We start from the raw sequence: 16,785 nt of genomic DNA on the forward strand, positions 1-16,785 counted from the left end.
CGTTTACAAAAATTGAAATATGAAATGTTTTACTTAATAATTTCTTTATTTATGCATGGCTAAAGTCGAGATACATATGTTATATTTGTAACACATTTATTACGCCCTATAATTATTATAGCTTGGCCTGTCTAAACTTGACTCCTACAGTTCCAGATGATAGTCAATCAGCAGTAAGGACTAATATCTTTATTCTGATAAAGAATATTATGTCAGATATTCCTATATAAACATTAAAAAGTCCTTAGATTAGATTTCTGTAAATACTGTTATTTTCTTCTGCTCGTTTTGTCTTCTGGTAACTACCCAATGGTAACATCTGCGTTCTATGTATTCATAAATTAACGATAAAACAGCTAACATCACTCCAATACCGGTTAAATAGAACGCAAATTGAAAATCCGAAACACTAATGGATTTTGCGTCTGTAATTGATGTATCACAATTTTCTGGCTTTGGCCATGTTTTCAACATCCAAGTCTGAATCAATCCAGTTTCAATGATTGCAACGATCCTTGAAATAAACACATAAATCATAGTAAGAACGTAGCCAATGAAAAACAAAATGTATGTACAAATCATAGTATCTTACGAAATAAAAAAAGAAATATGAAAATAGGATTTCAATTCGTTATTATGCAGTTTATTTTATTTAGTTCGGATATAATTAACATAAAATTTAACATTTTCAGTAAAGGCAATGCCTTTTGATTCATAAAAAGATACATAACATTATTTTTGTTTATACAACTATGACATCAATGTATTTAACTGTTTTTATGACAATGTTGCATATATCTGTGCTCTAATACGGATTATATCTATGTTTTTACATAGAAATACACCATTTCAATTGTATGTAGGCTCATGCTATTCATTCATATTATTACTCTAAACCGTGAATATATACCAAGATCAAAGTTCACATGTTTGCCGAATAGTACATGTATTGTAAAGTTTAAGTCTAATTTTTGGCTTTAAGGCAGATCAGCCATGGGTAATATTGTTCGAATCAGACGAAAATAAAGAGACTAGTTAAACAGATAAATATTACAATTTGTTCTTTTGTTTATCAGCCATGGGTAATATTGTTTAAATCGGACGAAAATATAGAGACTAGTTAAACAGATAAATATTAGAATTTGTTCTGTTGTTGATCACCCATGGGTAATATTGTTAAAATCAGACGAAAATATAGAGACTAGGTAAACAGATAAATATTACAATTTGTTCTTTTGTTTATCAGCCATGGGTAATTTTGTTTAAATCAGACGAAAATATAGAGACTAGTTAAATAGATAAATATTACAATTTGTTCTTTTGTTTATCAGCAATGGGTAATATTATTTAAATCAGACGATAATATAGAGACTAGTTAAATAGATAAATATTACAATTTGTTCTACTGTTTATCCGCCATGGGGAATATTGTTTAAATCAGATGAAAATATAGAGACGAGTTAAACAGATAAATATTACAATTTGTTTTATTGTTGACCAGCCATGGGGAATATTGTTTAAATGAGACGAAAATATAGAGACTAGTTAAATAGATAATTATTACAATTTGTTCTTTTGTTTATCAGCCATGGGTAATATTGTTTAAATCAGACGAAAATATAGAGACTTGTTAAACAGATAAATATTACAATTTGTTTTATTGTTGATCAGCCATGGGTAATATTGTTTAAATCAGACGAAAATATAGAGACTAGTTAAATAGATAAATATTACAATTTGTTCTACTGTTTATCAGCCATGGGGAATATTGTTTAAATCAGATGAAAATATAGAGACGAGTTAAACAGATAAATATTACAATTTGTTATATTGTTGATGAAAAAATTATTGATACCACATTACGAATTTAATTTCCGATTTGATCATCATCCTCACTGAATACTATCAATCCATATTTTTCAAATGATATCTCGCAAAATATTAATATTTTGTTGACATTTGTTTTTTTTTTTTTTTAGTTTGTTTAATTGTAGCTGTTAAGGTTACTCACTCATTGGAAAACACTTTCAAAAATGGAGAATTGTTCGGCAAAGGAAGAGCTATTAGAAGTGGATGGAAATCCTCAGTTGATATTACCGACATGTCACAACTTTGTCCTATAGCCATATCTAGGTATGTCCGTTCTCCAATAAATGCATAGTTACCACCTCTAACTTTACGTATCTGTTCAGCAGGATCACTACTTAATACTGATGGGTCACTCTTATTAAATTTATATATACCATTCCATAACTTTCTTCGTTCTGGCAGCTCTGAATTCTGTAAAAAAAAAAAACACCAGGGTAAAATAAGATGCTGTGTATATTGCATGGCTGTGGTTTCCAGCTGATCTGTAAGTCTTAACTTGACAAATGCTTAGCAAAAGATAAATCATTAGCCGACTATCTATTTGATGTAATTGTCAGCATGAAATTTCAAACTTTATAAATACTAATACGAATTAACAATTAACCTAAACTCCTGACAAATATAATTAATGAAACTAGTTTTTTCATAAGCTCTTTTGACAAAACATGGTTTTAGTTGTCGATTCTTCCTTTCTTTGTGTTTGTTTTTATTACCTTTTAAATATTAAGATGTGCTATATTGAATGTAGTACATGTGTTGTCTTAACCAGAATAAAGCTAGTGTGTCTATTAAAATGTATAACAACATCCCACACAATTGCCTACATCATTTTGAAAACTAAAATAATATTGCGTTTGTTTTCACCTGTAACTGTACATGCTCTTAAATAATAATTTTGTACGGCAGACGCGCGTTTCGTCTGCGTAAGACTCATCAGTGACGCTCATATTAAAATATTATGAAGCCAACCAAGTACAAAGTTAAAGAGCATTAACCCCTTTCGTAAAAAAGTATGCTTTAAAATGTTTCTATAAAATATTAATACCTTCATGTTAAAAACGTAATTTGCGTAACAACTTTCAGTTCGCTTCAATATTTTCCCTTTCTTTGCCCGAAATTCAGATAAGTATATTGAATAAAATTAAGTTAACTCTTTTAGTTGTGAAAGGTACTATCTTTCTATGAAGAAGTTTAAAAAAAATTTACATGCTACATTAGAAAGAAACAGTTACAATCCATTGAAAACAATAGACGTATGCCCTTACCGTCCTCAACTGATTTAATCCAAAAGCAAACTTTGGTTAACTACTGTTTTGAATTTATGTAAACACTTAAAAAAATCTTTGAATCGTCTAAATAAATAAACGTAAGCTGAAGGACGTCTCCGGGTGTGGGAGTTGCTCGCTGCATTGAAGACCTATTGGTGACATTCTGGTGTTGTCTGTTCTATGGTCGGGTTGTTGTCTCTTTGACACATTCTCCATTTCAATTATCAATTTTACTAATATAAATGTCACCTTCAAAATTGTTTCAAATACTGTTGCACCAGCTGTACCCCATTTATAAGTTTTTTGAGCAACAAGTCCTTCTACGTCATTGAAAGGCAATATTTCCTTTGTGACGGTCAGGAAAGCCACAAAATTACCACTGTAAGTGGTCACTATAACAATGCAGAATATCCACCAACAACTAAGAAGTGTCCTTCCTGCTGACGACGCTGCCACATGCTCTCCTCCTGAAATTATTTTGAACATCAACATGCATTTTATTGCTTTATTTTGTTAATTGACTATGATTGTCAGTTTTCCTATCGACGGTCGGTTTAATACTGGCACTTCGGCTTTCTCCACCACTAAATATTGGCCGCCACGAAATAGCTTAAATGTGTTGCTTAAAAGTAGCATTAGAACACAGAAAATCAAATGAAATAAAACAAATAGCTATATTTTAAAGATATTTATTTAAAAAAAGAAGATGTGGTATGATTACCAATAAGAGACCAAATGACACTAAAATTAACAACTATACGTAACTTCACGGCTTTCAACAATGAGCAAGCCAGTACCGAAAAGTCAGCTATAAAAGGCTCTGAAATCACAAATGCAAAACAATTCAAATGAGAAAACTAACGACTAAATTTGTGTACAAAAATTGAACGAAAAACAAATATGTAACACATAAACAAACGACAACCACTGAATTACAGGCTTCTGATTTGGGACAGGCACATATATACAGAATGTGGTGGGGTTAAACATGTAAGCGGGATCCCAACCCTCCACTAATCTGGGACAGTGGTGTAACAGTACAACATAAGAACGAACTACTAGTATAAAAATCTGTTGAAAAAGGCTTAACTCATCAGATGGACACAAATACAAATACTATACAGAGTGGACGTGGCCGGGTTCTTGTGAATTCCAACAACAAAACGACACTAAGTACAGATCTGAGAGTACTCGCAGTTACTGACAGCTAGTTCAAAGCCACTAACAACTAGTAAAAAATCATGCATCTTAGACTAAATATGTTTAAAAAGATAGTATGTATAAAAAGGGAAGATGTAAACAATAATCTAAAGAAACTTTTTTTTTTTATAATTAACAAATATTTCTTGTGAAGCTGTGAAAAAGAAACCTACCTTGGCAAAGTAATGCTCCATAGAGGTACCAGAACGAATCAGAGAAATGGTGCAGTCCCCTGATCTTCATTCTACCTGGTACTTGTCTGTAAAACGGATTATACTTTTCAAAAAGGAACAGAAGCAATGTTATTACTGGCAGAGAAATTCCAACACAGAGATAAACCATTGGATTCAATGGGTCAACTAATTTTGTAGAATGTGATTGAACTGGTTTCTTTATGATAATTCCTGATTTTTCGTGAAAATATGGCTGAGTAAAATCTGCTACAGTTTCTCTGTGTGCATCTATGATAAGTGGCGCTGCAACCAAATCTACTTCCTGAAACAAACATGGATGCTGTTTAAGCTGGTATCGACTTAACTTATTAAACAACTTAACTAAAAGTAAAATAACTTGATACCGAACTCCTCCGAGTAAAATTTTATACGGAAAAACCAATGACAAAATCCAAAAGGTCAAACACAACAAACGAAACGATATCAATTCCTTTTCAGTCGAGTTTCATAACATTTTGAATTATTTTGTTTGTGTCCTTTCAATTCAAGTAATCGTTAAGCTTTGTCTTTTTTTTTATCTGTGAAAGCTTACTGGATCTTGGTGCACTTATTTTATAACTTTAGGAGGCAAGCTCTAATTTGAACGAACCGTTACTTTACATTTGTAAAGATTAATAACTGCCTCATTGATCGCTGCAGAATATGTTGATCATATATGACCCTACAAAGTGATTAAAAAGTTTGATTGTGGTTGTGTTTTGATTTTAATTCTGTTGCTTGTATACTATGATATTTATACGATTAACTCAATTTAACTTTTACGTACATAATATGTGATAGTAATAAAGATAAGGATATTGGCTAGTGCATCTTTTATTCTGGGCAATGATCGAGATACGATATATTCCTGTTAATGTTTTTGTAATTGGCTGTCACATAATAAGTGTGTGTTGCTATTTGATAAAGAAGTATGCACCTTTGTATGATAGTAGACTACAAATTTAATCAACCTTTCTTGTCCCTGAAAATTAACAAACATAAAATACCACGACAAAAAAAAAACCCACCAACTTCTAATATCTTGAAATTGTAAAGTGGTATAACAACCTACGAACTAGAAACATAATGCAATACGCAAATTATTGAACATTATTGCTATTCATTTGTAGGACATACATTACAATAATGAAAAGTTTGTGACTTTATTCAGTTATACAACTGCTTTAAAAAAAAATAATGTTTGGTTTCTTTCCATCTTACCCATATAGAGGGATATAAATCTGATATTCTATAAAAGAATCAATAGAAACATTTACTTATTTTAGTTTTGTATCAACAGGACACGGCCCAACATTTTAAATTTATGAAAGCAAATGACAAGAGCTATGTCTCGTATTTCACTGTTTCACTATAACATTATGTTTCATTTCTAATCCTTTAAACTTGGGTTAATAACTCAGTCCCAGTAGGCCACGATCGCACTACGATCTGTGAAAAAAAATGAAAATTTTGACAATCGTAGTGCGATCGTGCAGATCAAAGTAAGGTCATAGTACGTTCGTGGTGAGTTCTTCATGATCGTGATAAGCGTGACCAACTTGAAACATGTTCAAAACAATCGGCGTACGGTGTCGAAATCAGGTCGTAGTAGAAGCGTAGTGAGAGCAGAGTAAGGTTGTGATAAGATCGCAAAATGGTTGTACAATCTTAACTACAGCGTAGTGAAAGCGCGATTCTAGCCGGGGAGACCGCGCTATGATATAACAGCGACTTTATTACGACCTCAGTACGACCATAACGTTCTTACCGCGACCAAAACACGCTTCCACTACGACTATACCACGTTCATATCACGCTGTTCAAGACCATAGTACAATTTAAGCACGCCCATGCTATCCCCATCACGCTGTTCTTACGACCCTACTACGTTCATACTACGATCATCATGCTCATTGTCATTGTCATAAACATTTATAAAAGCTTCTGTTTGTCTGTATGTAATTTGGAGCTCTTGTCTTTTATCTCCAACTGCTAAATCATTCTTGACACATATGTGTCATCACTTCTATCGTTCACTAAAGCATCGTCATTTGATCTTGATGAACCAGTAATAAGTTGTTATTTAGGTTGGAGTGGTCGGTTTGACATATATATTCTAGATCATGATTCGTTACTATCAAATCTCCCTCTATCTCGACCTCTACCGTTATCTTTACGTATATTTTGATTGCATGACTGTGTTGTTTCCTAGAAACTCTACGTATCAATGAAAAATAGAAGGAATGGTACAGTATTTATATGGAACACGATGTTGACGTAATTGCTTGGAGCGTAGTAAGATCGCAGTATGAACGTGGTATGATCGTAGTATGGTAGTGGTAAGAGCGTGCTATAATCGCAGTAGAGGCGTGTTAAGATCGTGTTGCAATCGGATGATTCGTGGTATTGTCCTAAATAGCTGTTATTGCTTCCGTTAGTGATATTATTCTTCATTATTGTTCTCTTCATATACATTTGCATTATGAAAATAATCAAGGAGTGGTATGACTGTCAATACGTCAAATATCAATTTAAAACTCACTCTTCGTTGCAACTGTCCTAACATACCATTCCAAATGTTATCGTTCGATGCCACTCCCCATTTTCCATCTGGTGGGTGTATTAGTTCATATCTACAAAACACAAATAAAACACGACAGTAATCCTAGTAAAAGTGCACCGGTGATGTGGGAGTTGTCTTCTAAAACCGGAATATTTTACACTATTGTCAAAAACTTCAACAAACTATTGTTTTATATTTAATTTCATTGCTATGAAATTTGATTACTAAATTTACTAAAATATCATAAATAGTTTATTGAAATCAACTGATGGAAAATAGGGATTATTTTTCCCTTTTAAAAAAAGTTATCTAATTTCTAATGACATATCTAAAGAGTTCGCTTTAGATCAAATAAATTTTAACAATAACTTCTATTTAAACTTTCAGTCAAATAAGCATCCTCCTTTCTTAACTACCAGAAGAGAGATCAAATTAGACAAAATCGACTATGTTATATTTCGGTACATACGTGAAATTAAGTCTGTGTGATAGTTCTTTAAGTAGTTCAATTGTCATTCCTTTATACTCTTGTGTAACTTCGTCGATCTCAACATATGGCTTCCACTTAAAAATACATAAGAATCACGTTCGTGTTAATACACTATAATACATTATAAGTTTATTTTTGATATGATTTGAAGTGTTTTGTTTTACCATTTATTTACATCAGATTTTTTTTAAGAATAAGTGAAGAAGATTTTCAGAGGTTTCACCTGATTTGTACTTGCATTAGCACCTCGTCGTGTGCTCCTAGCGGAGAAAGAACTGGTCACCCTTCAAGAGCATATGAGTTCACCCCGGTTTTTAGTGGGGTTCGTTCAGATCAATCTTTTTATCAAGTGTTGTGTGGATTTGTTTTTTACTTACTGGCAATAAACTGGTCAAAAATTTCCTCTGATTAAATCCAAATCTTATGTTTGGAAATATAACGTTCTCTAGGCGAAGACTTCCATTGAAATACACATATCCTACAGTTGTAAATTTACGTCTTCTGTCATCACTCCACAGCATAGTTTCAATAGACAGACAATTGTTATCCATGCATTGCTAAAACATTAGTGAAATGAGATTTTATTTTTTTACACATATGGTTATCGCAGTAGTTTTTGTTAATATCTGTTAATGTTCAAAACTTATTTCTTGAACATGCAAAAAAAGAGAATTATGTTTTGGATGTTTTGTATTTTTTTATTTTGATACTAAATTAGACTTGAATTAACCTATAAAGCCGAATACGCGGCTTAAATTTGAACCCAACAGTGATCTTAAAATATTTTTCCTTTACAAATGTATGCGACTGTCAAACAAATTAGAGGGTTTGGATAGCTATTAATTTTCTACATAAGGGAATGCCTGTACCAAGTCAAGAATACGACTTTTTTTTATTTGTTTGATATGTTAGAGCTCTTAATTTTGACATTTGATAAGGAACTTTCGATTTGAATTTTCCTAGGTGTTTTGTTTTCTTATTTAACTTTTTGATCTCCTTTAGATAGTCTCATTAGAAATCATTGTTCTTCTTTCTTGTACAAAAAGCATATAAGTGATCTCTGGAAACTTAAGTTTATTTGTCATTGTAAGTTAAAAAAAAATGTACAGTTTCTTCAAATATATATCGTACAAATCGACATACAAATTAAAGGTGAAAGTATTAACTGGATGCTCAAATCTCTATCAATGGACCAAAAAGAGATAAGTAAAAGCAAAATAGGAGAGCATTACATTATCACACCAAAGTGAAAATAAATACTGACAGCTAGCCAAGATAATGATTGTTACAAACGTCAATCCGTAGATTTTAACTTTGGATTTCATTTTCTGTATTCGCTGATCATTTAAACAATAAATATTCTTCATTTGTTTTTATAAAATGTTTCATAAGATGTATGCAACTGATCGCATTTCAACGATGAACTCTTTTTGAAATACAACCTAAATATCAAGGATTTAATCATGTCTAATGATTTGAATTATGTTAGTAGATTATAATTCTTACTGTATATTTCTGGTTTTGGACATCCCCAGTAGATACGTTATAATGCATTAAGGCTACATTGTCAAACTCAATAGAAGTATTAACTGTCCAGGATGTCACATCAGTCGAAGTATGGAAAATACCAACTAACCATCTTGAATACTGTAGCAAGGAATTTCTCCAGACATTTTTGCGACCAAAATCAAATGGCTAAAATTGAAAATATTTGATATCAAAACGGAAGGTATGTCATTTAGGGATGTGGTTATGTAATTTTATGACTTTCTAGTACATACTTTACCTTATTGATATAATGTCGTTTTCCATAATTTATTTTCTCTAATTCGTACATCATGTAAACTTTACCAACCCTTTCATTATATTTTATCATCATAGTTTGATCGTTTGATCTTTGTTCTTCATTAATCAAAAATCAATAAGAAAGTCAAAGTTTTGTGTTTCGTTTGCTTTGGTTTGTCAGTTATTTTTTTTTATTTCTTTCTTAGTCATGGCATAGACTTTTTCCGAATTAAGAGTTTGAATGCCCTTCTATATACATGATATATGTCGCCTCTATCTTGCTTTCCCCTGAATTATATATCTTGATAAGAAAAAGGGGACCATATCTCACTTCGTGACAAAAGATCTTTTGAAGATCATCGGAAAAAAAAGTTTAAAAGCCAACCAAACCTCGCGTTTTAAACATAAAAATTTTACAGTCTCGAGTGGAGAAATATTTTACCAAACTCGCTAAAATAATGAAATATATGTGACTTTGCAAGTATAAATGTTACCTTAATGATTTGGTTTCGATATTTGGATGCAGTTCTTTGTAGCCGTAAATGCTTACAAAGTGTCATAAAAATTCAAAGTTGCTGCTTCATCATTTTGCATTGTATTCTATTCATCTTAGACATTGTGCAAGATTGTTGCGTCATTGCCTAAATCGGAGTTGTAATCAAATTAAGTTTTCAGCTGATTTCGATTTAAAACTTTTTGAATAAAGATATATCACTTAGCATTTGTAATTAATTTATTTGTGTGTGTTGTTATCAGGGCTTTTTTCAAAACTCAATTATAGCTAATAAGTTGAATAAAGGTGCTACCATGAAAATAACTACATAAGGAAATGCCTGTACCAACTAAGTTACGAATATTATAGTTGTTTTCCATTTATTTGATGTGTTTGAGCTTTTGATTTGCCATTTGATAAGGGATTTTCCGTTTTGAGTTTTGAGTTTGGTATATTCGTTGTCTTACTTTTAGTTTTATAAGATAGTGAAATCAAATACCTGTTTTAAAAATTGTTGACTGATTTCCCATCGGCAAAGAACTACAAATGTGATTATGTCGGGGGCATCATGAAATGAAGTGTTTGCTAAACGATCAATTTGTGATGACGTCACTTCTTCCATACGATAAATGACATTAAAGGTTCCAATTTTTGACAAACTTTCATGCAACTGTACTGCTTCGTGTTCTGATAAAAAAAAATCAAATCACTTGTTATTCTTTTGCTTAAAGCAGAGCATACGTAAACAATATGACAAAAAGTAACGCGATCATATTTTGATGAACGTCAAAAACTTGTTGAAATTCGCATATAACATTTCGAGTAGGTAATACGTTCATCTCTAGGATTAAATACAAAATGCAGGTACTTATAAAGCGTGTTGTGCTCGTAACGACCGACAAACCAGTCAACAATGTGGTGATGCTATGACACCAGTCCATCAGACTGAAATATACATTCATCTACACTGAAGGTAGTGTGCTCCAGAGAGTGTCAAATAGTAAAAAATCAATGCATTACCAAAAGTCAGTTTAATGCATTCTCTAGAAATTTGTTAGTCCCTGCTATGTATAAGCGGTTATATAAATTACATAAAAAAAAACGTTTAATTTCATTTCTTCGAAGCTTCTACATTGTAGTAAGATTCAAATGTCTAGTCTTTCTGGACAGTTAACCAGTTGTCTAGAACTAGTTATCAATTTGTGTAACACAGCACATGAACATTACGGAATTGACTATCTTTGGATGTTATGGAATATGGATAAATTACGTGCTTTTGATGGTCAAATATATGCGATTGCCATTTATGACTCTCGACCATATACACTACACTGCCAAAAAATCAAACAAAAAGTGATGTCAATAATGGTTCTTTGAATGTAGTTGCAGTTTCATATGCTGCAACCCAAAACAAAGCCTGTTTCTGTATTTAAAAAAAGGAAATTTACTTGTCTTATTGGCAACGAAACCACGTCTCGGTATTTTTATATTAATAAACATACTGGAACGGCGATGAGATTATTACGGCTATAATTTGTCTTCTTTTCAATATTTAAGAACGTTTTTGGCAATAAATGTTATCGACAGGTTACAGGTATTTCTATGATCACCAATTGCCCCCGATCAAACGCAGACTTGATCCTGTATTGTTATATATCACATTTTTTTTTTAACAAACTCAGTAGATTACATTTAATTGATCAATTTGAAAATACTTACAGTAACATTGATAAAATATTCAAGCGGAAGTTAAAATTATTTTTTAAATAAATCAAATACAAACAGAAAAAATTGTCCTTTTCCAGTTTGTTTTGATATTTCAGATTCACCAGGGAATTTCTTAACAAAAAATTAAGATAAAAGAGGAATTTCGTTACCGATTGTTATTTTTCTGTTTTAGACTGTGATGCTTCTTTGGCCCCTTCTACCGATGTATTTATTTCACAATTTGTTCGTTATACTCGTGTATATAATCGCGCTTTATATTTCAATGGATAAGTTGTAAATTAAGGAATTTCGATATCACAAAAAACTATATATTTTACCAAATTCTTTCATAGATACAATTATTGGGTTATGAGGTTTACTGGTATCTGTAGAGTTCTTATAATAAATGGAATATCATGCTCGTTTTAATTTTTGCTGTTGTTGGTAATAAATCTCGTAAATTTAGAATGAAAACAAAATATCAAGATCAGTTTAATTGAGGTCTGGGGCTGGCATGTCAGTAACTGTTTAAAAAGTCCTTTGTTAATTTATGTTGAACATTGTCAGTTTGCATAGTTTCTTCTGTTATATATTTTAATGGAACTCGTCGTTTTTTCACTACCAGCATCATATGAACTGAGTTTAATAGGCCTGTTGATGAGTGTTGGTATATTTCACATTGGCTTAGAGTATATGAGGGGTTGAAATATCACAAAATATGTTTCACCCCCTCCCAAATAGTTTGCCTGACCTAAGCCAGGAACCTTTCGCCATTGTTATTATCCATACCAAACACATATTCTGAAGGTAGCTTCAGGAGAAGTCTATCTTTGAATCAACCAGTAGAGTGTTCTTATATCACTGACATGAATTTGAAAACAAATAATGTGTCACAGAATTGATTTTCACAGCATACTCTAAGTGGTGTGCTAGTTGAAAAAATATCACAAAATGTTTAAAATAGCGTCATCGTTTTGTACATTTGTGTAAGCCATAAAACGTTGAGTTGTTTAACGTTTTTCAATTTGCAAACATATTGCACCAAATGATGAAATAAGAATACCAACAACGTATGACTTTTAAAAAGAAAAAATGTATGGGTTTAGAATTTTTCATAGAATAAAATAAATAAATGCATTATTCTTACAACTTTTAGTAAAAGTCCGACGAACCAAAGTTTATTTGCCAATTTTTACTAATATGTGTAATTTTAAGATTGAGCTGCGTCGGATAGAAATCGACCTTATGCAAGTGCATGTACACATATACATATCTATGACTTTGATCGATTGGGGAATAACTAAGATATGAAAGCTGCATTTTGGTCCGTTTAAAAGGGTTGTCTTCTTATGAAAACCTACTTTTGGAACAATCACAGACTTTCCGTAGAAATTATTTTAACCCAAAATAGGTTAACAGAGGTATTGATTTTCGTTTGCATAATGTCGATTTCTATCCGACGCAGCTCATATATTTGTACGACATTTTAAATTAAAAAAAAATCTACATTGCTAATACCGTGTATTGTCTTCCTTGTTTAATTTCATATTTGTTTTAACGTTATTTCTGAAAGTGTAGAGAAAATCTCTTTGTTCTTTCAAATGAATTTGTACAAAATAAGATTGCATATGTATGTCATCGATAAAAGGCTATCCATCTCCTTTGAGTTATCAGTATACATTAAACTTTACATCATTTTAATGAGTTTCAGGAAATATATTGAACTATAATATCAATGTATTAATGTAGTTTATTTTCAAATAAAATATCTAGAAATATCGGTATTAATAAACTCTGATTATCTTATTAATTAAACTGTACAAAAGGGAAAAAATACCTCTAAACTCATGTTATTATCTGCTCAACATGCAAAAATTGCTTGAGCACAACATTTTATCAGACAAACTATTATACTTGAATCCAAAACGCAAGTAAAAGGTTTTACAAATAAATTAATATATGCAAAATATCATACAAAATACATCCTAAAAGAAATAACAAATATAAGCAAATGCATCTGATTTGCAGTGCATCTAATATAATTGAATGTTGATAAGGATGGCTGCTGTTAAACGTCCAGTGGCAAATTACATCTATTTTGAGGATGAGAACACGAAAATGTGATATGAATACTAAAAAAACGGCAGTAGTATACCGGTGTTCAAAAGTCATAAATCGACTGAGATAAAACTAATCCATTTTACAAACTGGAAACGAGGAAAACAAAGGAACACCAGGAACGTTGAAGTACAACAAAAACAAACGCTAACATACATAGAAAAGAACTATTTGATAATATCTGCCATATTCCTGACTTGGTACAGAATATTTTGTGGATTAAAACAACCTTGTTTTGCACTAGATTGATTTTTTACGAACTAGTTTACAAGATAATGGCCCACAGGAAGACATGTCAGCATACCAGAACGTACTTTTCAGATTTCGAGGTGCAGTCTTTAATTTTAATACTGCTAAATGCTAGGTACCTAGTCGATAAACAGCGAACACCTAGTTTTAAAAGAGGGGCGAAAGATACGAGAGGGACAGTCAAACTCATGGATAGAAAATAAACTGACAACTCCATGGCAAAAAACGAAAAGGACAAACAGACAAACAACGTACACAAGATACAACATAGAAAACTGAGCAACACGAACCCTCCAAATCTGAGGGTGATATCAGGTGCACCGAAAGGGTTAGGTTTTAAGTTGTGAGTTTGACCTGGTTAGTGATTGAATTCTTGACCTCCTGAATTCTCCTTACAAGGCAAGGGGATATCTTCACATTTACTAGTTATCCAAAATTTGAAAATTAACAGTATCGCGATAGATTTTAGTTCTAAGCAAACAATTTCATTAAATGAATGAGTATCCTAATAGAAACTTCTGCTAAACATTAATTTATAATCGTAATATGGTATTCAATATAGGAAATGTTAACACAAAATAGATACCTTTTTATCCGCTCGACATATTGAATACTAATAGTGGGATATCCACAAATATTGGTAATCGTTAATAAAATATTAGAAGTCGGTATTATTATTGAGAACCTACCTGTTTCCTGGTCAAAAATAATACACACAGATGTCCAGTTTAGATGAGTAACTACAGAAATTAATGTCACTACCGGTATATCCATGATGTACGCTTCTGATTTCTAGTAGATTAAATAGCTAGGCAGGTACCGTAGACACTGATCACTTACATATGTAATTTATTAGAATTGAAACATCATGTATTTCTCGGATGATTAACAGGTAAAACTTTTTCTTCGACTACCAAAATTCAGTATCTGCAATTTGACATCGTTGAATAAATCAAATTAACCACGATCTTTTACCGGATTATCTGCTCTAAATTTACCTTTTAGTACCGGTTAAAAATTTTAGTCAATAATGTTTCATAATATAAATATATACATAACGTAACGGGTTTTTTTTTTAAATATCTCTTTAAAGAAAAAAAAATCATCCTTTTTCCATCATGACGTTGTTTGATGTCTTAATATTTGAATTGACACGCTTCTTAAAATTGACAAAATGCTATTAGGCTTTAGAAATACTGCCACTAATTGTTTCCATAATTGAAAGACAATATCCAAGTCGGATATCGATATACCATCAGACCTTCTCTCTCAAAACCCGATTTCATGGGACAATGCATTTACAATGTTGATTACGTAAAACGAATTCCATTCGTCTAGATTTACAGCTTGGGAAGTTTCCTTTTATATTTTTCTTGTTTACGCCTCATCTACGATAATAGAAAGGCATTTTTTTTCGTGTGTTCGCTTCCGTCTCTCCGTCCGTTATATTGTCTATTCGTCCGTTCGAATCTCCCCTTCAATCTCGTTCGTCCATCCCGTGTCAGGTTAAAAGTTTTTGGTTATTTTAAAAAGTATTTTACCATCACGTTGGGGTCGCATGAACTTTGATCCAAAATGTCTTTGTCTGCTAAACATGGAAATATGATGATGTGAATTAAGTACGTTAACAGGTTCGAATAATTGGTTAAGACTGTTTACCAGATTGGCATGATGGCATTGAGTCTTTCCTATTTAATATGTTTTAAATTTAGATATTTTAAGTTGATTGTTCGACATTATTTCAATAAAAGCGTCAATTCAGTTATGTTTTCTTTTCATATTGAATATCCGTGCAAATTATTTTTCATCCATAAATGCAATATTTTAACAATATCCAAAAATGGTCAATATCAGAACAATGATAAAAGGTCATGTTTTATTTCAATACATCCTGGTAGCAGTTGTAGAGAAGTACAGGTTCTCGCGACTTTTTGTTAAGTTGAACCCCTGACGTCATCATTAGGTATTATGACACTAATTAATTAAATCAATTAATTTCTTTGGAGTATAAGCTAATTATAGAGAAGTATGTTATTTTATATATGTGTGTTAAATATGGATAAGTATATGGTGTTTATTTAGGTCCTCTGCGTTGAGAAAGACCTTATTGTTTTTCTAATTTAAAAGACAAATTCTAAGATCTGTTTGACATGGCCTCCTATTAAAGTTATCATTACCAACTTTGGACCATCGATAGACCTCATCACGAAGTATAAACAGATGATTCTGTGTGGGATTTCATAATTCCCTTTAGAAGTTATCTTCCTTTATTTTTCTCTCGACATGGCCCTCATGGTTGTTTTGAAAGATATATTGACCTTATTTGGACAACAGTTAGATCTCATCATGGAACTTCGTGGGATTTCATCATCCACTTTTAGAGTTGTGTCCCCTTAACACAATTTCTTGTTTTTGCATACATCTTTAAAATTGTTCCTGATAAAATCGATCTTCAAATGGCAACATTTACAGGAACAGATGGCAATGGTAATAAGCATAAACAATTATTTTGTTATCAACCATTATAAGAGTAGTTACCCTTCAAATATTATCATAACCTTTTAATTTTTTTTTATTGTAGAGACATTTGGCCTTCACCAATGATCTTTAGTTCATGTGACCTTTCATTTGCAAACACGGTCAAAGGTCATAGAGTGCAAAAAGTTTTTACGCTTTAAATTCAAGCTTGAATGTTAAGAAAACGGTAAGAGATAGCTACATTCACACACCGTATACAATGTAACCCTCGAAGAGCTCTGCGTTTTCTACATTAGACTAAAACTGTACGACCATCCGTTCAAAAGCAGCGACGAGATCATTCTTAAAAGTAT

General features: G+C 31.8%; 1 protein-coding gene across 1 annotated transcript; it reads right to left on the reverse strand.

Moving 5' to 3' along the window:
• Positions 1–85: 85 nt before the first annotated feature.
• Positions 86–14,728, reverse strand: LOC139483134 (glutamate receptor U1-like). The gene is made up of 10 exons (XM_071267167.1): positions 14,644–14,728; positions 10,380–10,567; positions 9,109–9,297; positions 7,980–8,159; positions 7,582–7,676; positions 7,092–7,182; positions 4,511–4,832; positions 3,387–3,604; positions 2,012–2,280; positions 86–514 (listed from the first exon to the last, which is right to left on the reverse strand). Exons 1-10 carry the CDS (start codon positions 14,726–14,728, stop codon positions 250–252), a joined length of 1,902 nt encoding a protein of 633 aa, XP_071123268.1. The 3' UTR covers positions 86–249.
• Between the last annotated feature and the right edge of the window lie 2,057 nt (positions 14,729–16,785).

This window comes from Mytilus edulis, chromosome 7, assembly GCF_963676685.1.
Source record: "Mytilus edulis chromosome 7, xbMytEdul2.2, whole genome shotgun sequence".
Classification (NCBI taxonomy): Eukaryota; Metazoa; Mollusca; class Bivalvia; order Mytilida; family Mytilidae; genus Mytilus; species Mytilus edulis.